The 25909-nt window shown below is 34.4% G+C and overlaps 2 protein-coding genes across 2 annotated transcripts; one reads left to right on the forward strand and one right to left on the reverse strand.

Annotated features, from left to right (window-relative positions):
- The first annotated feature begins 825 nt into the window (after positions 1-825).
- LOC132728832 (uncharacterized) lies at positions 826-4998 on the forward strand. The gene is made up of 2 exons (XM_060714508.1): positions 826-1062; positions 2841-4998. The coding sequence occupies exon 2, from the start codon at positions 2849-2851 to the stop codon at positions 4649-4651; it is 1803 nt and encodes a 600-aa protein (XP_060570491.1). The 5' UTR covers positions 826-1062; positions 2841-2848; the 3' UTR covers positions 4652-4998.
- A 6812-nt stretch (positions 4999-11810) lies between these two features.
- On the reverse strand, positions 11811-25684 carry LOC132728822 (aristaless homeobox protein-like). Its single transcript, XM_060714492.1, has 4 exons — positions 25651-25684; positions 24141-24250; positions 12588-12722; positions 11811-11945 (listed from the first exon to the last, which is right to left on the reverse strand). Exons 1-4 carry the CDS (start codon positions 25682-25684, stop codon positions 11811-11813), a joined length of 414 nt encoding a protein of 137 aa, XP_060570475.1.
- Positions 25685-25909: the final 225 nt, after the last annotated feature.

The following is a 25909-nucleotide window of genomic DNA, read 5'->3' on the forward strand; positions in this document are numbered from 1 at the left end:
AGTACTAGTGCCAATAATGCATGTCTGTCTTCTATTGGTAAAATGATGTTTAGTTATTATCCATTAATTCAGCTGTTACTAACTCTTCTAAGCAACATTTCTATCATTATTCTAAGGACAGTTAATTATGAAAAGGTGATTAAGTACTATATCTTTGTTGTGAATATGCCATTAGTAAGCGATTGAGTTCATAATTATCACGCCTTCGTCAAAATCTTCAAAATAATTTTCTGCCATAAAACCACTGTCGTCTGCTTTTGATAATCGAATGACTTTTAGTTTTTGTATTATTTAGAAACATCAGATTTAATAATTAAAGGGATAATATTATGACAATTTTGGTTCTGATGTGTAGATCGGAATGCATTCCCTTGTTGCGCTGTTCGATTGATTGCACAATAACGCAACAATTTGTAATAACGTGCAAAATCGGTGACACACCATTAAAGCAGCATGCTACGAGATTTATGTCCGGATGTCATGGAATCTTAACGCGTGTATGCTATCAAGTGTACAAAATAAAGATACAAGCTGTATTTCTAACATTTTTCCACAGCTGAGTGATATTTAGATTATTCATGTTCCTAATAGTATCCGAGATTAAACGAAGATTAAAAATTACGAATGCAAAATCAAAGTTATCAAATTAATAAACAATATATAGGTACAATTGAAAGTATCAAACAATTCAATCTCACAAATATGTCCTAATAAAAATGTGGAAAAAGACAATAAACAACTACGCCTAATCATGCATATTATACATAATGTGGCAAACATTTATTGAAAATTATTTGATACTTGATATAGTCGTTCATGCATTTTCAAAAAATTAAGTACGTAAAGGTTTATATCTTAAACTTGGGATAATGTAAATATAACATAGGTCATTTGGATTAAAAACGTCTATTTATATCGATTATGTACCTGGCTAAAGTTACATTAAAACTTTCGCATTCCGGTCGCAATACCCGATATTACAGAGGACATAATGGCGGCGAAGGTTAAACTTGCAGTGAAAAATGTCTAGATTTAAAGATTGGAAAAGATAGGTTATCTAAGGTTTGTTACTTATTCTTTTTACATTTTTCCTTTCATTTAACTAAACAATGATTATTATTTTTATTTAAATTAGATTTTATTGACAAAGTAGGACTAGAAGTTAAACATACACATTCAATCAACAAATCAAAATCCAATCTTCTTAATGATTCGGTAATTAAACGTTGAGGAAAGTTCGATGACTATCTATTCTTTTTTTTAAATTCACTAGATAAAAACATAGCAATATATAGGTTTATTTATTATTAGTAACATTATTTAAAGTTTAATTTGGATTGATAAGGACTGAGGGAGAAGAGGGAAACATGTTATAACCTGTTTGGTAATACAAGTTTGAAATAACTTCATGGTAGGTTAAATATCCACGTTTATCATTATGTACAAATATATCAAATATTCATATCTTGGCATGATTTCAAAGCGCAGTGACATTTTATTGAAATAATATATAGATATCCTTACTTTAAGGTATGACTATCCAAATGCATTACCTCCGCGTTGACGAGTACTCAAATATGCTAGAACTACTGTTAACTACATTGAAACTAAGAACCGTGGGTTCAAACCCCAGAAGGGTCAACTATTTTTTTCTTTCTTTTTCTTCTCTTAACATTATTTATATATCTCTCATAAGCCTTTTGGGAAGAAAAAAGTGTTTTATTTTAGAAATTTAATTTATATACTTTTAGGTATTTATTAGCTAAATAATGCTAAATCTTATAACAAAATATGATACCTGATATTTTCAATGTGTATCAAAAAAAAAAAAATTTGACGGTAAAAGTATTTAATATTTTACAAGATCAACCAATATAATTTTGGAAAATTTAGGGAAACTTTGAAAACAGGCACTCATTTTGGTAAATTAATGAATTCTTTAAATTAGGCTCTCTAAGTAGGAAAATGGTCAAACACGTCTTAAAATGGGCGGGGTAGGGTAACATTTTTATACATATTTCATAAATTTTGAGTAGAAACAATCATTATGCATATATGGATAGTAAGCTGAATGGTACTATTTGTTTCTCACCAAAAAATAATTATTTTCCTAAGGATGATATTCTAGAATATTTAAAAGCTCCTTATTTCTGAAAAGGGCCATTATAATATCCCAGCTTCTGTTCAGAAATGTGGCCATTTCCGTACTCTAAGACTTGTTTACATTTTGCATGCAGTTGTCCTTTAAGGTATTATGTTGTCAATTTTCAAGTTCGTTAAAGCGGCATGCCTCTAGATTCATGGTTATTTTCATGAAAATTTGAAAAAAAAGTATTTAAAAGTAAAATATAGACAGGTGAGCATAGACAGTAATCTACATATTGCAACAACACTTACAATTCATGTTAATAAGCAAAAATCTAGCACATCAAAATATGCAAATATAATTATAAATACTGCAAAAATCAATTGTTAATCGCACATGGCATGTACATTACTACGTGAATCTCGAACTGTTTAAATTTTCCTAAAATGTTAGTACAGTTTTCTAAAGTTTGATTTTTTCTTAAAATTCATTGACTCGTCTGGAATTATGCAGCTATAAAACAACATTATCTAAAACAAGCTCATTTTAATGTAATTGATCGAATTAAATATTAACATCGAAAATGCTGTTTCCGTTTTTAATAATTATCTTGATTATGAAATTAATATACAGAGTAAATAAAATAGGTCTGCAGGTAACTTTGTAAGCTTCACTCTTTTGAATATTTGATTTGATGTAGTCAAATTATAATCACCAAAAATTTAAATGAAGTAATTAAAATTTTACATTCTAGAATTAATAATGGAAGTTTCTGGCAAGCGACAAAATAAATTGACACATTCGATATCACATGGGTCTGCTGAAGATTTTGTATTATTCTGTATCCCATGTGATAGAGATGGTGAACGGGTTCCAGCTAAGGGGTTTTGTACCACTTGCAATGAACATCTTTGTAAAACCTGTTACAAGCATCATAGGAAACCAGCACCTTTACGCAATCATGTTCTGCTTGATGAAAACTCCATGCCAACAACACCTACCGTTCCATTATCTCAAGACAACTTCGAAAGCTGTGATGATCATCAAGACGAAAAACAGAAATATTACTGTAGAGATCACGACACCGTAGTTTGCAGTGTTTGTGTAACGTTAGATCATAGGACCTGTAAGGTGGAATACATACCTAAACTTTCAAAGCATATTCTAGACAGTGAGGAACTCAATGAGTTAATGGCGGAAATGAAATCACTTGAGGAAGTTTGTAAATTAGGTATAAAGAGAGCAAAAGATGAGATAAAAGCCATTTCTGAAAATCATGATAAGGTTATAAAGGCAATTCATCAATTCAGAAAGGAAATTAATACACGTCTCGACGATATGGAAAAGATTGTTGTTAAGGACGCGGAGAGAATCTCTAATAAAGAACAAATGATTCTGAAGAGTTTGTCAACAGATATAGAAGACATAAAAGACGAAACGGTAAAGAAACAAGTATGCTTAGATAACCTGATACAAAAGAACTGTCTTGACAAACTGTATGTTGAAATGAAAGTAGCCACGAAACGACTTGTAGAAATGAAGATGAAGGCAAAACAACATAGTCAAATAAACAATGATGAAACAGTAAGCTTTGTCAAACATCAGGCAATTATTGATGTGTTAGAAAAATATAAGCAGTTAGGGGAAATTGTATCTGTTAAATCATCCGATAGTGAAAATGTTGCAATGATCAAAGATACATCAATACCGCCTGAGAATCAGACTCTAAATCTTAAAGTTGTCGAGGACATAAATGTGAAATCTGCATCGGATGACGAAAACTGTGAAATAACTGGGATAGAGGTTATTCAGCCGGATAAGATCGTGGTCTGTGATTATGAAAACCGCAAAGTAAAATGGTATGATACAGAACAGAAGAAAACTGTTTCTGAGATAAAACTCAATTATTCACCGTATGATGTTGCAGCTATTACATATTATGATAGATTTGTCGTGACTATTCCTATTGATAGATGCGTCCATTTTATGTCACTAAAGAAACAACACATAGTTTCTGATCGTAAGGTGAATATCAATGAGATGTGCTATGGTATTGCTTTCAGCCAAGATAAGCTTGTTGTGTCTTGTTGCAATTTTGGTACAGGAAAAGTTTTAATTCTTGACGTACAAGGTAAAATATTGCAAAGTTTTAGTGGAGATAATAGTCTGTTCTGCTGGCCTCGTTATGTCACAGTGAATAAAGATGGAACATCTATATATGTTAGTGACTGTGGTTTTTCTGTGAAGGCTGTAAAAGAACTAGACTGGCGGGGGAACGTTATAAATACCTATCAACCAGCACAGGGAGGATCAGATCTACGAGGTATTTGTGAGTTAAATGATGGCACCTTTCTTGTTTGTTTGGATCAAGATAGTGACGACAATTTACGTAGAATATCAGACAGCTGTAAGCCGTGTAAAATAACGATAAATGAGAAACTTGGTAGATGGTATCCAAATGCTGTTGCATACTGTAAGAAAAATAGAAAACTTTATGTGTCTTATTCGGAAACAAATGATTTTTTCGCTTCATGTAGTTGCATAAAAGTATTTAAGTTGGAATGATGATACTTAAAAAAAGAAGAAATGATGTGCTTAATGATCACAATTCAATTTAAAATGCACACAATATTTTCAATGAAAACTAACATATGTGCTATCTTTATACAAAGAAAAGTCTATTCAGTGATGCACGTTATCGTTTGTATTGTATTAATTATTCTATCTTGAACCAATAATCATTCATATTTTTGATTATTCTTATTTTAGATTTTTTATATTTGTTTATGTACCTATATATTAATGTAGAATATCAATTTCTATTTCTCGCTGTGAAAATAATAGTCCTTATATTTCCAGATTTAACTATTACTAGAAATGCAAGTAAATAAAAAAATAAGCATGTTAATCAGTTTAAGTTTTAGTTACTTATCAGTCAGCAACATTTTTGACTTTAATCATATACAAGTGTATACAACTGATAGCAAATACAATTAATTACTTGAACGTAAACACATATACAGATAATACAGCACAACATACAAGAAAACTACAAGTAAAATGGTTTCCTGCGGTGAACATTTTAATGATATAAAGATATTTCATTTAACAGTTTTCAACATTATTTGGGGGGGGGGATAAATAAACGTTTGTAACAGGAATATAATCGAACAATATAGAAGAAGGTCTTTGGAAACTGCATGTGACCGTTGAAGACCGGAGAAGGTCGAACATAAAACAATTATTTCTTTTTAAGAAAAGGATTAAATAGGCCTACCATTTTATGAATAATTCCGAGCAAAAAATAAATAAAGTAAACACAAGTTTACGCAGAAAATATCTTTATTTATTATGGCAGATGCCACTACGAATTTTTTAATTTTGTAGATTTTCAGTATAAACAATTTATTGTTTGTAAAATTTGTGATAGATATTAAAGAAACATTGATAATGTTCAAGTTTTTCCACCTTAAACGGTAAAATAATTATAGAAAATTAGAAATATCACGTAATAGATTTTTGTTCTCAATTAGGTGTAATTCGGACTAATTCCCTTCAGGTTAATCCGTAACGTACCGGCAAACGGTATTTAGCTGGGTTTTCGAAAAGGTCAATTAACCAATCATATACGGTTTACAGATCACATGCTCCTCCATGTACCGAAAACAGGTCACGTGCTCCTCCATGCCTCAAAAGTTAAACGCGTACCAATACCCTGCGGTCTCCAGACCGCAGCGAATAAGATCAGACTGCAAGCATATGAATTTTCCGTTATATATATATCACATTCAAACACTGTATTTGATTCATTAGGACTGTATTATTGTTTCTCATCGATCCGGGAAAATGTCGGAGGCAGATGATAATTTCAAATTGCTTTAATCGAACATTCTGTACAAGGAAGGGTATCTGGATTGACGACAGCTGAAAACAACGTTTTCGCTTTAGTGGTGTACAAGAAAAGCATTGATGCAAAGCATCAAAGGGCATCAAAGCAAGAAATGCAGAAAGTAAAGATGAACATGACAAGATATTCTTATAAACTTTCCAATGGTTAATTTGTTTTTACCAGAATGAACGGACGAAAGACATTGTTCATTATGAACTTTGATTTGCATGCTAGAGATTAGAATATTACTTGTTATTTCTTTATGATCGTGATTATTAATAGCAACGGATATACATGTATACCATCATTTATAATCCATATGTGTAACGCATGATCAACACCACACTTGTGGAATTGTCTCGTATTATGTTATCGCTATTAGCAAAGACCCCTTCTTAATTAAGGTATCTGTTCACACTTAGTAAAATATGACACTGGTTATATTATCATGTTGATCATGTTGAGCATAATTGTTTATTATACAAAAATTGTAATATTTATTTTAATATAAGAAATACAGATTTTAATGAATATTGTTTTCTTCTCTTTTTGTGTGTTTTATGTGCTATTTTAATACTTAGTTTTTACGTGTACTAATCTTTTTTATCAGAATTCAATTGTCATATTGACCGACGATTTTAAGTCAAAACTTAACTGGAAAAAATTAGTAAATTATGCTTAATCTTTCAATATATATTGTTTATTTTTACATTTGTATTTTTCTTTATCATTTTTTAAATGATCAATCAATTGAATAATTCATAAAATCTGATTTGTAACTTTGAATAATTCCTCGGCATCTTTACTAAACACGAATAGCAAATTAAATAAAATGTTTCAAAGTTGATAGTGTCATATTATTACCATAAAAATGTACCCTTTTCTCAATTATTGCACATATTTATTGTTTTTATCTCATATAGATAAAATGAAACATGCTATTGTTGTTGTTGTTGGTTTTTTTTTCGAATTGTATGTTTATCAATAAATTTGAGAGTTGATCTGTGTTTATTAATTATTGTAACCAAAGTAAGTGACAAACATTCATTTTGGAAAAAAAGCTTATTTATCTGTAAAATCTTTGTTCTGTTCTGTAACGATATCTGTAACGATATCAAACATCTACTCCAAAACCGGGAGAGACCGGACAATAAACGTGTGATACTATTCGCCGGTCACTAGTAAATCCCGGTCAAAATAGACCGGGAGAGACCGGGAATTACCGATAGCAGTGCATCGGTTCGCAGTGCATCCTTCTATAAATAGATTTTTCATCAACTCATCATTCTATTTTAACATACCATAAAAACCCACTGTGTACTACAAAATGATAAAAAAACGGAAAAGATTATTTCATGCATTGCGAAATTCTCCAGTTCTGCTATTCATTGTACATATCGAGACATTTTTTTTAATCAAGCACCCTCATACCGATCGGAATGATCGGCTTTTATCATGACCGACTAAAAGGCTCGAGAAGTTGATGTCGCCCATTCACAAAATCTGATTTCATTCCATAAGGGCGCCGCGCTTCGGCGCGGACGCCAATTATGGAGTAAATCTCACTATGTGTGTTTATCACAGACTGTCGTATTTCCGTGGTAAACATCCGCTTATATAACAATTTTGTTTGATATTGACTTAAGAAATAATATATCCCAAACAGTGATTTTATCGCTCAATAATATCTCTGTTTGGAGTTCGGATGCGAGGAATTATATCACAAGGGCGTAGCCCGAGTGATATAATGATGCGCATCCGAACGCCAAACAGTGATGTTATCAAGCGATAAATCATCGATTTGGGTATATTATTTCGATTCTAACATGACATCAACAAATAAATGCTGCGGTACCTATAATTAAGCTTTATTGCACCTGATTTGTTTCCGTTCTTTATTGCATATTCTAACACGACCCGTATTTTTCACTATTGAATATAATAGAAGAACCGAAAGTGTGGTATTTTAGTTCTTTCTATTTGGCTTCTTTCTTGTCGGGTTGTTCCAGTATTCCTCACTTGAATACTGTTGAATCACCCTTAGGATATGAGGCCTGCTTTTTAAATTTGTCTTTTGATGTTATATCTGTGATATGTAAGCTTCATAACCTTTCAAAATCCTTTCAAGATCCCCTTTCAAAATTCCATTGTATTTAGTTCCGCCCATTGTTTTCTCGTTTAGGGCACACGCATTGTTTTACTTGGGGACCATATGCCGCTTTTCGTGGAATGGCACTAACGTGTCACATTGAAGGTTCCATGATAACCGCCATATGAACACATCTGCGGATGTTTCAAAATTCTAAATTTTACCAGTTCATGTTAAATGTTGAATTCTGCTTAAGCCGGTGCTAGAGGGCGTGGACGGTAGTTTGCACTTAACAGTACCGCCAATGAACAGGCTCAATCAAACCGAGCCTGCAACATTTTCAATTTTGCCGTGCTGGGCTTTCTGTAGGGATTCTTATTTCACTCTATTTTATTATGCAATAGAGCCATTGTTGACGTTCTATATTTAGATATGTAACGCAATCATTATATATGTGACGTAACCACTAAAAGAATCCGACGCGCTTAAAATAAGTACGGAAGCAAATCATGCGCAATTTTGCTAAATATCAGGTACGACAACTTTTATTATTGATGTCGTGTTAGATTCGACATAAAATATCCAAATAGGTGATTTTATCGCTTGATAACATCACTGTTTGTCGTTCGGATGCACATCATTATATCAATCGGGCTACGCCCTCGTGATATATTTCGTCGCATCCGAACTCCAAACAGTGATAATAATGAGCGATAAAATCACTGTTTCGGATATATTATTTCTTTAATAACTCACACTTTCGATTCTGCTATATTTAATAGGGAAAACATGCGGGTCGTGTTAAATTTGCAATATTAGGCTAAAAGTAAACAAGACATGGAGACATCTTACCTATTTTTTTCTGAAATATAAGGTATGCACATGTCTTTTGTAAAAATCAGTTTCTGACTGATTCAAAGCCTTATACGTTTATCTCAACATTTCGTTATCTCGATATTTTTTGACAGTCCCGATGACTTCGAGATAACGAGAGTCGAGTGTATCTGAAACCACCATGAATAGAAGAAAAAACTTTTCTCATAAACAGTTGTAATTTTACATTGAAGATTTTGATAGGATACTATATTAAACGTGAATGACTTGTAGCATATTTGGATGACTTCTCTCATGGAATGGAGAGAACATCGGCCTTGTTATATATACGATGTTTGTGCAAGTCGACATTTTTCCGTGATAATTGATCTCGGATATTAAGCCTATCGGTCATTGAACCTCTCGGTTGATCAGTAATAGGTCACTTGCAGATTACTCGGTAATAAGGGATACTATTAAATTATCCATGAAAGCAGGTACGGGGGACTGGTAGCCGAGATATGACAAAATGTGTTCTTATACAAGCAAAAGATTTTTACCGTTAAATTGATGAAAATTTGAACGAAAAACAATCTGATAAAAAAAAATTCATACTGACCTTTATCCTTTATCTTGAAATAAAAACATGACACTTTAAAAAGCACTTGAATAAAGCCTTTATTTCGGCGGATAATACGTTTGAACCCACCAAGCTTATCATCGTCATCATCGTCATCATCACATCATCAATATCATAATCGTCGTCGACACCGAAGCACCGGCAATTCGAAAAATACCTCATCCTAAATGATATAGAAAAATGTAGTATTCAAGTGCTAGAAAGTGATCGGGCTTTAGAGACCGAGTGGTTAATGTTATCAAATGCAAATAACTTTTGCCACTCACCAGTGTAAGTTCGAATCTCGTCAGAAACTTTTAGTTCTTTCAAGTGAGAAAGCTTTTCAGCTAGCTTAGTGTACGGAGGGTCGTTTGTACCTGATGCACGAATGGGCACTAGACGTCTTCTTTCATCCGTAAAGATGGAAACAAACCAAATTATGTTTAGATCATACCAAATGATGATCTGAAAATCAAATTTTAATTTTTACATCGGCAACTTTTTAACTTACGATCTTCCGTAAATAAATTCGTTCGTGGATAATGGGTCAGCCGGGGCGAATTATTTTCCTTTGACAAGTTCGTTCAATTTACCGCACAAGTATTTACGGATGTTTCATTAAGGCACGTTTTGGTTATCATTCATTTTCATTCATTTTTTTTGGGTTTACAGAGATTTGTTTGCATTAGTTCAAACAGTTAAAAATAATGACATGAGTGAATCATATTTATTATTTGACCGTACTCATTGAATGCTTGTATTTTTATAAGAAAGATAAAATATTTTGTTTAAGTGCATATATTCTGTTAAATGTGTATCATGTAAGCCCGGTGTAATTGTCTCCCTTAGTTGTATTTTGCAGATGAGTGCCCAAAATGTATGTATTGGTAAGACTGACAGATTAATTTCCCTTCGTATTCAGCTTGATTATTTATTTATTTATTTTATTTATTTTAATGTCAGAAAATAGATATATTATTTTTTGGTAAAATAATAAAAAAAACAGGAGAAATAAAACAACAACACACACTTTATTTATATAACATTTTCTTTCAGACATAAGTGATAACATATATATTTAATATATACACAAATAATATCTGTAGTTCATATTGCACATTCTAACCCACATTAAAATGTAGAAACTGTCAAAACATTTTATAGTGGCAGTCAATAAAATTGTATTAACAAACACGCCTTAAATATCAAGTAATGTTTTCATAGTTTTACCAATGAATATACATAAAAGCAACTTAGGTCCATATAGCAACTGAACGAGAAGATGTTTATTGACCAATGAGTTACATTTTGAGAAAAAAGGCATTTCTGAGGTAAAGGGCTTTTAAATATTTAGTTGATTAGATTAATCAAGGATTTATATTAATATAAATCCGTGGATTAATTCAATATATCAAAGAATTTGAAAATGGAACAATTTCCTGGGACAAAATATACAAAATTGTAATTCAAACCATGACAGATATATAAAATTTGACCCTTTTTTATAAATCCATACAATACACGTATTTTCCAAAATAAAAATGAAACATTTCGCTGCGTCACCCTGTAATATAAAATTAGTTACAGATGTATTTTATTCAGGGTGGCAAATCCCCAACACCAAATAGTCAAATGTTTTTGTTTTTTTCAACAAGACAAGGGCATGTGACAATTAACAGGCAAGATCGAGTTTCATCTTGGTGACGTATCACAATATGGGAATTCACTTTGGTGGCGTGTGCAAATTATGATGATGCTGATTCCGAAGATCGCCGCCAGGTGGCACTCTGCAAGAAACATAAATTTTTAAGAATGAGTGTCTTACATGATTGAAATGAGCTATACCAGGTACAATTGATATGGAAAATATATTTCACTATGAATTATAGATTACCACAAATAGAAAATGAAAATAAAAATAAATTAAAATAAATTAAACATCAACAAACAAATAATACATAATATAGAAATAATACAATGCAGAGCTTATATGTCGCGTTGATTGCTATATGATGGAGATCAAAGATTTTTTCTACCATGCGGTAATTCCATTGGTTTGCATTGTTCTATGAATTAAAACATAAATTGAATAGGCTGAATTTAATCATTAGCAAAACAATGATTGTCTATACATTAGAACACACAACAAAGTTCTTTTTCTAAAAATAGAACAATAAACAAAAACATCCACTAACCTATCAAAAAGTCCAGAGTATCTAAGAGCGTGAGAATACCAAAAATCTTGCATGGAATTCTCGTGAAGCGCCATACAACCAAGAAATGGCGGCATTACCGGCGGCGCGCACGTGGCGTTCTAACGTAATCGCCTGTTCAAATCTGCCGCGACACTGTCATTTATCGGCATGTGATTGTAGTAACGTAAAGCAGCATTGATTCCGGTCTTACGTAACTCCTTTCGCCATTTTGCTCTTCTGTTTTGGAACCACACCTTTAACAATATTGAAAGAGAAATGCATTCATAAAAGCTATATTTTACTTTTCGGATCGGAATTGCAATAGGAGAGGTGAATCAATATCAATATCGGAACTATTACAGCTACTGATTCTATGTTTCAGTTTAAACGTATTTTATTACCAATAAAGACGAGTTAGGTAAAATTATTCACCTTTGGTGTATTATATATTGAAAGAAAGACCCCTAAACTTTCTTAAACCCCTTTTTATCAGTGTTTGACCCCTAGTGGATAGGACATTTCAATTTACTCTAATAAACTGCATGAAGCCAAAGTATAGTTAAAATTATTTTTGTCAGAATTACGTTACTTCATTTTTAAAACCTAAATTTCGTATAGAAATATCACTAATGTTTTTTTTTCCTCTGTACCCTGGCTTCACGAATGTTTTACTGTATTTGCTGCATTTAGCTTAAGAATTCTTTATATTTTGTATTTATTTTGTTTAGTACAATACCTTATTTTTAAGACAAATTTTGTAAAGAAATATCAATAATGTTTTTACCTGTACCCTTGGCCTCACAAATAGTGTACTGTATTAAGGTAAAATACTTTTATTACATTGTTTAGTACAATAATATATGTTTAAAGCTAAATTATCAAAGAAGTAAATTTACCTGTACCCTGGCCTCACACAGGTTAATTTTTGCTGCTAACTCCTCCCTCACAAATATGTCAGGATAATATATCCGCGCAAATAATTCTTCTAGTGCTGAAAGCTGGCATGGTGTAAATGACGTCCTCTGACGTCGCTGAAATAAACAAAATTATTTAGATATTATTTTGTTTCTATCAGCTTCAAAGAAAAGTAGATTTTTGTCAAACAGAAAACATGCTATTTTCTTATACACTTCGAAATGAAATATTGAGAAATATGATGAAATTAAATGCGTATTTTTGTTTTCCGTATTTTTACTATAAAAAATTATTTTTCACTGAAGTGAAACATATTTTCCGTATTTTCACTGGTGTCTTGCCGGACTACTTTCTTCTAAATTAAGTCAATATTCAAAATTTAAGTACAAGTCTTTCAAATTGTTGAATCAAAAACAGAGAAAAAATGTATATAATAAACAGAAAATTCAAGTTTTTTTTTCTTGTGGAATGAAAATTATCATATTTCACTCGTGGCTATTGCCACTCATGAAGTATTTATTTTCATATCACTTGATGAAAATAAATCCCGTATTTATAAAAAATAAACTTGAATACCTTCCAAAACTAATTCAAGGAAATAATATGACAATGTAATAATGATAAAAAAGAAAAAGAAACTAACTCGTCATTTCAAAAGGATTTATTTTTGTTTTGTTTTATTTTGCAGTATATCTTTAAATGAAATTGGTTTTGTGATTTTCTTTCTAATTTATATATTTGCAGCTGTTTGTTCTCCTTGTGAAACAAGCTTACAAATTTTTTTCTAGAATGTCAATAGTTGAACTTTTTCATGTCTTTTAACTAACACAGAATTATTGTACTTGCAATTTCTGTATGTTACGAAATACTGTACCGATATTCGGTACATGTCTGTGAAGTACGCGGGCTAACGGGCTAGCAGTCTAGCGGGCTAACAGTATGAACTGAGCGGGCTAGCAGTCTAGCGGGCTAACAGTGTGAACTGGGCGGGCTAGCAGTATAGCGGGCTAACAGTGTGAACTGGGCGGGCTGGCGGGCCAGCGGGCTAAAATCTAAAACTTTATTATTGAACATAAAAATGTTATGATACATTACCTGACAGTGTGAAGTGGGCGGCTAACAGTGTAGCGGGCTAGCAGTGTGAACTGGGCGGGGCTGGCGGGCCAGCGGGATAAAATCTAAAACTTATTGATTGAACATGAAAACGTTATGATACATTACCTGGCAGTGTGAAGTGGGCGGGCTAGCAGTGTAGCGGGCTAGCAGTGTGAACTTGGCGGGCTGGCGGGCCAGCGGGCTAAAATCTAAAACTTTATTGATTGAACATTAAAAGCTCACGATACATTTCCTAGCAGTGTGAATTGGACCGGCTGACAGTGTAGCGGGCTAGCAGTGTGAACTGGGCGGGCTGGCGGGCCAACGGGCTAAAATCTAAAACTTTATTGATTGATCATAAAAACATTATGATACATTACCTGGTAGTGTGAAGTGAGCGGGCTAACAGTGTAGCGGGCTAGCACTGTGAACTGGGCGGGCTGGCGGGCCAGCGGCTAAAATTTAAAAACTTTATTGATTCAACATTAAACTCATGATACATTTCCTAGCAGTGTGAATTGGACGGGCTGACAGTGTAGCGGGATAGCAGTGTGAACTGGGCGGGCTGGCGGGCCAGCGGGCTAAAATCTTAAACTTTATTGATTCAACATGAAAACGTTATGATACATTACCTGGCAGTGTGAAGTGGCGGGCTAACTGTGTAGCGGGCTAGCAGTGTGAACTTGGCGGCTGGCGGCCAGCGGGCTAAAATCTAAAACTTTATTGATTGAACATTAAAACCTCATGATACATTTCCTAGCAGTGTGAATTGGACGGGCTGACAGTGTAGCGGGCTAGCAGTGTGAACTGGGCGGCTGGCGGACCAACGGGCTAAAAAGTAAAACTTTATTGATTGAACATAAAAATGTTATGATACATTACCTGGCAGTGTGAAGTGGGCGGCTAACAGTGTACGGGATAGCAGTGTGAACTGGGCGGGCTGGCGGGCCAGCGGGCTAAAATCTAAAAACTTTATTGATTCACATAAAAATGTTATGATACATTACTGGCAGTGTGAAGTGGGCAGGTTAACAGTGTAGCGCGGCTAGCAGTGTGAACTGGGCGGGCTGGCGGGCCAGCGGGCTAAAATCTAAAACTTTATTGATTGAACATGAAAACGTTATGATACATTACCTGGCAGTGTGAAGTGGGCGGGCTAGCAGTGTGAACTTGGCGGCCAGCGGGATAAAATCTAAAACTTATTGATTGAACATTAAAACCTCATGATACATTTCCTAGCAGTATGAATTGGACGGGCTGACAGTGTAGCGGCTAGCAGTGTGAACTGGGCGGGCTGGCGACCAACGGGCTAAAATCTTAAAACTTTATTGATTGAACATAAAAAACATTATGATACATTACCCTGGCAGTGTGAAGTGAGCGGGCTACCAGTGTAGCGGGCTAGCAGTGTGAACTGGGCCGGCTGGCTGGCCAGCGGGCTAAAATCTAAAACTTTATTGATTCAACATTAAAACCTCATGATACATTTCCTAGCAGTGTGAATTGGACGGGATGACAGTGTAGCGTGCTAGCAGTGTGAACTGGGCGGGCTGGCGGGCCAGCGGGCTAAAATCTAAAACTTTATTTATTCAACATTAAAAACCTCATGATACATTTCCTACCAGTGTGAATTGGACGGGCTGACAGTGTAGCGGGCTAGCAGTGTGAACTGGGCGGACTGGCGGGCCAGCGGGCTAAAATCTAAAACTTTATTGATTGAACATTAAAACCTCATGATACATTTCCTAGCAGTGTGAATTGGACGGGCTGACAGTGTAGCGGGCTAGCAGTGTGAACATGACGGGCTAACAGTGTAGCGGGCTAGCAGTGTGAACTGGCGGCTTTCGGCCAGCGGGCTAAAATCTAAAACTTTATTGATTCAACATAAAACCTCATGATACATTTCCTAGCATGTGAATTGGACGGGGCCTGACAAGTGTAGCGGGCTAACAGTGTGAACTGGGCGGGGCTGGCGGGCCAGCGGCTAAATCTAAACTTTATTGATTTAACATTAAAACCTCATGGTATATTACCTTGCAGTGTGAAGTGGGCGGGCTAACAGTGTAAAGGGCTAGCAGTGTGATCTGGGCGGCTGGCGGGCCAACGGGCTAAAATCAAAACTTTATTGATTGAACATACAAACGTTATGATACATTACCTGGCAGTTTGAAAGTGGGCGGGCTAACAGTGTAGCGGACTAGCAGTGTGAACTGGGCAAAGCTGGCGGGACAGCGGGCTTAACTTTAATACTTAATTGTATCAACATAAAAACCTCATGATATATATTTCTTAGAATGTGACACCAATAGACAGTGAAAGGGAGGCTGGCGTTTCATGATCATTAACTGAAGTTTGCGTTTTTTCATCATGGCAAAGAAACAAGCACAAGTTATGACTTACAAAAGGACTCTAGTGCAGGGCAGAGATTGTTCTGCGGGTCATCCTGTCAAATATTCCGTATTTAAAATTTAAACCATGGCTCAACCAACACAGGGGATGGTATGGAACTGGCATCTTTTGTTTAATAGCAAATCTAGACATTTTAAAACTCCCTCCCGGCAGCTGAAACAAACTACAGAGCAGTAAAACTTAATTTAAGTGCTTGACCGAGTATACTCAGCCTTTTGCGAACATCGGTAGACATAAAACTTAATTAAGTGCTTTGACGAGTATACTCAGCCTTTGCGAACATCGTAGATCACAATCAGTCGGTGCGCATTCGCGCCGTCTGCCAAGAATCTACACTGTTACTGCCCAACCACTGAGTATGATTCTAGTGTCCAAGCACCGAACATGTGGAACCTGATCAACCGGCTCTTGTTGGCGCCTATTGATATAACTCGAGAACGGTGACCCAAATTCTTTTTGTTTAAAATGTTTCTGTTATCATATTTTAACAAAATGCCAAGTTTAAAGAAATTCTATTGAACAGTTTAATTTTGCCTATATGCCTATATGAAAATCCCGAAAACTCATTAAGGGTTAAAAATAAAATATCAACCATAAGAGTTTTTGTCGTCTTTTTAATTAAAAAGTTTCTGCGACGATAGCAACAGTTTTGCTTCTCTGTGATCAAAATTCTGATTTTCATTTTTTCAATACGGGCGTTGACAAGAAAATACAAGAAATGCGGGTTTGTTATCGTATTATATTTTCAATTTGATAGAATTATGCTGCGCTTCGCGTGGCTTGCAATAAGTTCCATAAAATTTAAAAAAATAAACAATAACCTATTACTTATAACAATCTCAAATATTATGCAAAAGTTATTTTTCAAAAAAATTAAGAAATGTCAAGGAACAGTAATATATATATAAAGGTTAATAAACCTTTCGAAAATTTCGAAATTTTTTCACGAGCTTATGCATTCTTACTGACAACATGCAACATAAAAATATTTCTGAATACATACACAATGCCAAAAGTTTATGATACAATACATTAGTTTCAAACGAATGAACAAACATGAAAATCAATACATGATAAAACGTTAGATGAAATTTTTCAAAAATATAGACCACAAAATGAATTATCATAGTTTAATGCGACTATCTGTAGAAACATTGTGTTTATAAGTAATAAAACTATTAACTATAACAATTAGGTCATTATTAATTTTTTTTTCAATATATTACTTATTACAATTATACGAACAACAAATAAGACAGACAGAAATCACTTTAAATTTTATAAATACGACCACGGATTTATATATATATAAAATCCGTGATACGACATAATAATTATATGTTTGTTAAAATGTACATTACATAATGTACATGTATATATTTTAACTATGATGCATAGCTTTATACATACTTGAAAAAATTATGATTTTTCATACATCATATTTGACTACATTTTAAAATTTAACCAATATATAACACATAGAAGAAAATTCATTAAGGTACTAAAAAAAAATTATATCAACAGAAATTGAGAAATATATCAATTGAAATTTTTATAATAAATATTTATCATTTGTAATATTGTCATCTTGAAAAACATCTTATCAAGTATTTCTCGACCTCGCCTATAATATCACCAACGGCAATTTGACACCTTCATTGTTTTCCCTTATTTATCTAACTGGTCAGCAGTTTTCGATTATCCTTGTCAGCAGTTTCCTATACATTCTATATCGTCAGCTATTTCGTCAGCAGTTTAGTATCGCCCACGGTCTCCGGTGCCTAACATGCACTGGCAAAACACGTCGAGTGTGGATACACCCTTTGGTTTCCCTACCCACCACAGCTCACCTCCTGATATTGTTAATTAACAAATGTACTATATAAACCGAATAGTCATTGACTGGTGATATATATTCAATCTGTTTAAAAGTAATAACATAATCCAATTTTCTGCTTTGAACGGACAAAGAAATAGAGAGAACTCTAGATAACTTCTCGTTGTCATGGCAACACCACATATCAAAATTTTGTTTTAGTTTTGTTCATGGACAGTAGTGAAATGATAGTTGTTGGTTCATCCGAACATAATTATGAAAAAAAATGTGACAAATATACCGACAATGAAATATCTCTATCAACATACTGCTGTCATTGATTCCCAGTTTTGCGGCATTTTCAGCAATTTCTGAATCTATATCACTAGGATATAATCTGCCGTAAATCAGTAGGCCTAATGTTGAGATAAGATCCTAAAATTGTGGGATTTTTTACGAAATGCAACTCATTCCAAAAATGCAAACATCATTTTTGATCATCTGGACGGATTGTTAACCTCTCCTCCATTTTGTACGATTCAGACCCCAGGTGCCATTTCGGACAACTTTCAGGCTCGGGCGGACACCAGTTCTTGTATAACCACCCACATTCCGCAAGCTAGTTGGTTAACGTCCTTACATGAAAATACATGTAATTACTATGGTAGCCTCGAACTCAGAGCTGCAATAAGACATAGTGAGGAAACTCTGATGGTACATCTGTCGGTATAAGTATGCCGTCGCTTTGTGGTTTTTCACAATTTGACATTCGTAATATAGTGCAGGAAGTACAAGAAGATGGCCCATTTCAGAAGCATACCTGGATCTTTTATGTGTCAGGTGTAATGCACCGATACACGGACCTCGCTTTAAAGTCCCATCCGAAAGACTGTTGGTAATGTTAGGGAGGAGCGGGGGGTCGAACTCAAACCCTTGATTATATATACAAATGTATGTATATTAACCACCAGACCACAGATCCGCTCCTTAATAAATCGCCAGATTCCTAGATGTCCTATGTTTATGGACAAGCTTCTGTCATTGCACGAAGTAAACACCTATGTATGTACCTCTGGTGCATCTCTGCTTCACACCAAGAGGTTCTACATTTGACTGCCTACTACTAAAATCTTTATGTTGCCAAGTTGTTTTTTTTCATGTTTCATTAAATCGTTTTTCTGTATACCATGCATATTAATATCAAAATACGGATTTAAAACCCATTTTAGTGTACTCTCAAGGATCGTGGTATATATATGAAACAATCATTGTTGCCTCCGCCCGATTCACACTGCAAACAATCCATCAAAAACGCTTTGTGTTAAAATAATTAGGTATGGAATTTAGACCACTAGACTTGCTAGCACATTTACAAACTGTTAGCTCACCGAGCTTATACAGCTAGGAAATGTATAGGTAAGGTTTTTATGTTGATTCAATTAAGTTTTAAAGTTTAGCCCGCTGGCCCGACAGCCCGCCCAGTTCACACTGCTAGCCCGCCACACTGTTAGCCCGTCCAATTCACACTGCGAGGAAATGTATCATGAGGTTTTAATATTGAATCAATAAAGTTTTAGATTTGAGCCCGTTGGCCCGCCAGCCCGCCCAGTTCACACTGCTAGCCTGCTACACTGTCAGCCCGTCCAATTCACACTGCTAGGAAATGTATCATGAGGTTTTAATATTGAATCAATAAAGTTTTAGATTTTAGCCCGCTGGCCCGCCAGCCCGCCCAGTTCACACTGCCAGGTAATGTATCATAACGTTTTTATGTTCAATCAATAAAGTTTTAGATTTTAGCCCGTTGGCCCGCCAGCCCGCCAAGTTCACTCTGCTAGCCCTTTACACTGTTAGCCCGCCCACTTCACACTGCCAGGTAATGTATCATGAGGTTTTAATGTTGAATCAATAAAGTTTTAGATTTTAGCCCGCTGGGTCGCCAGCCCGCCCAGTTCACACTGCTAGCCCGCTACACTGTTAGCCCGCCCACTTCACACTGCCAGGTAATGTATCATAACATTTTTATGTTCAATCAATAAAGTTTTAGATTTTAACCCGTTGGCCCGCCAGCCCGCCCAGTTCACACTGCTAGCCCGCTACACTGTCAGCCCGTCCAATTCACACTGCTAGGAAATGTATCATGAGGTTTTAATGTTCAATCAATAAAGTTTTAGATTTTAGCCCGCCAGCCCGCCCAGTTCACACTGCTAGCCCGCTACACTGTCAGCCCGTCCAATTCACACTGCTAGGAAAATGTATCATGAGGTTTTAATGTTCAATCAATAAAGTTTTAGATTTTAGCCCGCCAGCCCGCCCAGTTCACACTGCTAGCCCGCTACACTGTCAGCCCGTCCAATTCACACTGCTAGGAAATGTATCATGAGGTTTTAATGTTGAATCAATAAAGTTTTAGATTTTAGACCGCTGGCCCGCCAGGCGCCAAGTTAACACTGCTAGCCCGCTACACTGCTAGCCCGTCCACTTCACACTGCCAGGTAATGTATCATAACGTTTTCATGTTCAATCAATAAAGTTTTAGATTTTTAGCCCGCTGGCCGCCAGCCCGCCCAGTTCACACTGCTAACCCGCTACACTGTCAGCCCGTCCAATTCACACTGCTAAGAAATGTATCATGAGGTTTTAATGTTCAATCAATAAAGTTTTAGATTTTAGCCCGCTGGCCCGCCAGCCCGCCCAGTTCACACTGCTAGCCCGCTACACTGTTAGCCCGCTCACTTCACACTGCCAGGTAATGTATCATAACGTGTTTATGATCAATCAATAAAGTTTAAGATTTTAGCCCGTTGCCCCGCCAGCCCGCCCAGTTCACACTGCTAGCCCGCTACACTGTCAGCCCGTCCAATTCACACTGCTAGGAAATGTTTCATTAGGTTTTAATGTTCAATCAATAAAGTTTTAGATTTTATCCCGCTGGCCCGCCAGCCCGCCCAGTTCACACTGCTATCCCGCTAAACTGTTAGCCCGCCCACTTAACACAGCTAGGAAATGTATCATAAAGTATTCATGTTCATTCAGTAAAGTTTTAAAGTTTAGCCCGCTGGCCCACCAGCCCGCCCAGTTCACACTGATATCCCGCTACGCTGTTGGCTCGCCCACTTAACACTTCCAGGTAATGTATCATAACGTTTTCATGTTGAATCAAATAAAGTTTTAGATTTTAGCCTGCTGGCCGCCAGCCCGCCCAGTTCACACTGCTAGCCCGCTACACTTTTAGCCCGCCCACTTCACACTGCCAGGTACTGTATCATAACATTTTTATGTTCAATAAATAAAGTTTTAGATTTTAGCCTGCTGGCCCGCCAGCCCGCCCAGTTCACACTGTTAGCCCGCTATACTGCTAGCCCGCCCAGTTCACACTGTTAGCCCGCTAGACTGCTTGCCCGCCCAGTTCACACTATTAGCCCGCTAGACTGCTAGCCCGCTCAGTTCATACTGTTAGCCCGCTAGACTGCTAGCCCGTTAGCCCGCGTACTTCACGGACATCCGATATTGTACCTATTTTCTTCTTCTAAATAAAAATTATTGCAAAACTTAATTTATTATAAGATCAGGTTAAGCGAATTTGCAAAAATATTTTGTTGCAAAAAAACCTAAACATTAAATGGTTAATTCATTGAAAAATAAGTAATATGGTATCCAGCTATTGTGAATGTTACATATTCACTCTCGAGTGAAACTAGGAGCCTGAAAATACACACAGTTGGTTACCAACGGTAGTATTAGGTTGCAAAAAATACATTTGTAAATTGATAAATAAATAAATAAATAAATAAAATTAAATTGTTAATTAATTAATTAATTGATTAAAATGAATGAATGAATGAATGAATGAATAATAAATGAATGAATGAATAATTGATTGATTGATTGAATTATTGAATAAATGAATGAATAAATGAATGAATGGATGGATGAATGAATGAATGAATGAATGAATGAATGCATGAATGCATGAATGAATGAATGAATGAATGAATGAATGAATGATGGATGGATGGATGGATGGATGGATGGATGGATACACAACATACTCATATCTTTAATACTCTTAACGTTATGTTACATACACTTCAAGTGTTTAGTAGACAAAAAATTTTAGAAAAAAAATCTTACGTATAAATTACGAAAGTCAAATGAAATTTTTATTCTTCCGTGCGAAAATTAAAATCATGGATGTTTATTTTTTTGTTTCTTTATTTTTATACCAATATGTACTATCAGAGCTTAAAATCAGACAAAAATAAAAGAAGTCAACTACATTTTCAAAATCAGGTACTTTATTAAGTATACCACCAAATGAAAAAGTCGTTTGTAAGTACATCAAAGTGAATTGGTCTACAAAAGGCACCTTTTCAACTTTCATAAGTTGGATATTCTTGTAAAATATTTTTGTCGAAACAAAACACAAGAACAACAGTTACAATGCAAATTATATATATTGAATCATTTTACAAATACAAAACAAATGTATACGTTAAAGATAATAATACTTTTGTTATTTTCATTTTTAATAGATTTAATTTAACACAAACATTCTTCATCCAAAATATTAAACATTATACTTGAATAACAATTTGAAAGAGAGACAATTTTACAAATATCGTTACAGAGCCGTTATTTTATTTGAAAAAAGCGACTAAGATTGACAAAAAAAATGGTCTAGTTTTTGTAAATAAATGAATAAAATGAATTTATTTGTGTTCAAACATCTGATCAAATCGAACAGAAATCAGTCGTCTTACACCCCATGATCGCACTAAATGGAGGCATTAGGTAGAATGCGACACTTTGCGGACTATCGAGAAGCATCTTGAAAATTGGCATTGCGTGTAAAAGGTTGACCATATTTCAGATTAGATTTTTTTGTTATTTAGATATTGGCGCCTATTGATATCGATGCAACTTTGCAGGAAAGCAGATTCTTCTAGAATAAAATAAGTCATCTTATTTTCATCTTGTTCCAGTTATAGGGTCACGTCCATGTCGCCCGACCTCTAAACACGGCGGTCGGCATTGTTTTTGACACAGTCAGGAAACCGTCATATAATATAATAATAATATCTTTATTTAAAGATAACTATGGAGAAAATATTGATATTTGAAAATATTGATAATTCTACACAGTCTCTTTATAAATATAAAATAAACATGTTTTGACTTCAAAGTAAATATATATGTTTTAAAATCTACACATTATAGGTGGTCACACTATGAATATTATCGTCATTAAAAAAACTGGCTTTTTTAAAAGAAAAGATCAACTTTTCTTGACATGTAATAGGGAAAGCAGCCTCCCATACATAGTTTATATATTCTTTTATTCAAATAAGACATATTCAGGAAGTATTTCATATATATTTCAATAAATTTCTGTGATAAGAAATATTTTACTAAAGGATGAGCATAGTATATCTTTAAAGAAAGTAACGCGGAACACCATAGTAAAAACATACAACATATTTAAATTTTAAATGTGTCTTTCTAAACAATATAAAAATACACACCAAAAACAACATCATCTAACTATAACAACTGTTCTATTTGTCAGTTAAGATTTGGTCCTATAACACACATAATTTAATTGTTTTGACAAACACTCCCTCTCTATACCAAAATAGCATTCATACAATTTTCTTTTACGCATATTTAACAAATAAACATTATATGAAAACTTTACAATAAGGAAACCATCATATTTTATGAAAACTTCATATTCTTATTTCGAAAAATGGAATGCGCTTTGCAAACAGGAAATGTATACACGTGAAGAATAAGTAAAGATTTCTGTTGGTTTACTCAAAGCGTGAATTGTGTTTTAAATAATGTATAAGTCGTAATTAGAACAGACTTGTATTTCAAGAAGTAAAAGGCTATGCTAAGTTATTTTTTATGACACATCATCGATTCGAACGTATTCATGGCGGTTGTTGTGAATGCAAATCTACCGTCCGCGCCGCCTAGCACCGCCTAAAGCAGAATTCATCATTTAAATATGGAATGGTGACAATCTGAATTAAGACACATCAGCAGATTTGTCTCACGTAAAATAATACGTGTGCCCTAAAAAAGAAACAAAGAGCGAGCAGAAATAAACCGGAATTATTAAAAGGTTATGAAGTCAGCAAAATAAATAAATAAATAAATAAATAAATAAATAAGCAGGCAAATAACAACAGCAACACATATTTTATACCTGCCGCGAATGATTTGTTATAAATTGTAAGTCCAACTTGGCGACAGAGCTGTCTGATTCAAGTTTACCATGCTCTCTACTCTCGTGTTTCTGTCCTTTAGAATCTGTTGCTAATAGAAAAATAATACATGTTACAATTTAGCGTCAAACTTGACAATGTTTTTTTTATATATCTAACGTCTGATATATCTAACGTCTTTTGCGTTCATGACGTCATACCAGGATTATTCTATTTTTTCCAAACGTGTGATGTACTGCTATTACGTTTTTTTCTGTACGAAATCTGCTGTGGTCATAGTATTATTTTTACAATAGCTTTGGTCTTAGACCAGGTTTACATTTTCTGATCATGGTCATGTAAATACATCATTAGATAAAGAAAGAGACGCTTGTTTTTGGTTGAGTCCATTATGTTTTGTTTAGGGGTGAAATGTGAAACCTAAATCTATTTAATTATACTCAGATTTGTCAAATATGTTTGTAATAAACTGTTTTGCAGGCGACAACACTTAGCCAAAAGTGTAAAAAATTAAAAAGGTAACACGCGGGGTGAATTTGTTGAAATTTACGTAACGTCAAATGTAGATATGTAGAGGTCCCCCCACCGTCCCTCCATCGCACCTACCCTTCTCCAAGACTCCCAGATCTCCGAGATTTTCGATAAAAGAATTCTTATACTAAACTCTTATTCAAGTACATGTCATGAAGAATTATGTTTGACAGCAGGCATTATACTTTTATTTCAGTTTTGTTTCTGATTTATATAACTCAATTCATTCCCTTGTTTTGCTGATCGATTGACTGCTTTTGTCATGCTAACATACACCTTAAAATAAAGTAACACAACAATTTGTAATAACCATAACATTCAGTATTTGTAACTTACTATTAAGCAGCATATGTCTCGGGATTTGTGTCCGCTTTCATTAAAACTTAAAGCATGTATGTTATCACCTGAACAAAATAAAAACATTTTATAAAGTAACTACAAAACGTATTTGTTTTGTATAGTCAAAGCAGAAAATTTTAATTTTGTAGACAGAATTTTCTTCAACTTTGCATGAATAAAGATAATCATAATTGAACAAAGACATGATAGAAATTTGTGGTTCCTTTCCTATATTTTTCACCAGGTGAGTGTTATTTAAATTATTTATGTGCCTAAAAGTAATCAAGATTAAACGAATATTAAAAATTACGAATGCAAAAACACAGTTATCAAATTAATAAACAACGTAGGTACAATTGAAAGTTTCAAACAATCCAATCTCACAAATACGTTCTAAACAAAACTAAACGAAACAACTACATGTGCGACTTAACCATGCATATTATACATAATATGGCGAACATTTATGGACATTATTTGATACTTGATAACGTCGTTCATGCTCATTCAAAAATTAAGGACGTTAAAATTTAGAATCTTTATTTTGTGAAAATGAATAGAAATATAAACAAAAAACATGAACAGATATTGCTTCTTTGCACCAATGTAAAAATAACATACAGTAGAACTTCGGTAAGTCGAAGTTCGAGGGCATTTCGTAAAAACTTCGACACATCGGGACTTCGACTAATGAATTGGTCTGAATTTCATGATAAAATTCCAACCCGTGACTAGCCCTTATTATAAGATCTATAACGTAACCTTTTTCATGTTTTTCTTTCATTCATTAATCTAATATTTTACATTATACAATAATAAATATGACATGTTAAATAACTTTTCACGGCTAATGTTTTGGACTACCTATCAAAACACGTCT

Source organism: Ruditapes philippinarum, unplaced genomic scaffold (assembly GCF_026571515.1).
Source record: "Ruditapes philippinarum isolate M1 unplaced genomic scaffold, ASM2657151v2 ctg898_1_1_1_1, whole genome shotgun sequence".
Taxonomy (NCBI): Eukaryota; Metazoa; Mollusca; class Bivalvia; order Venerida; family Veneridae; genus Ruditapes; species Ruditapes philippinarum.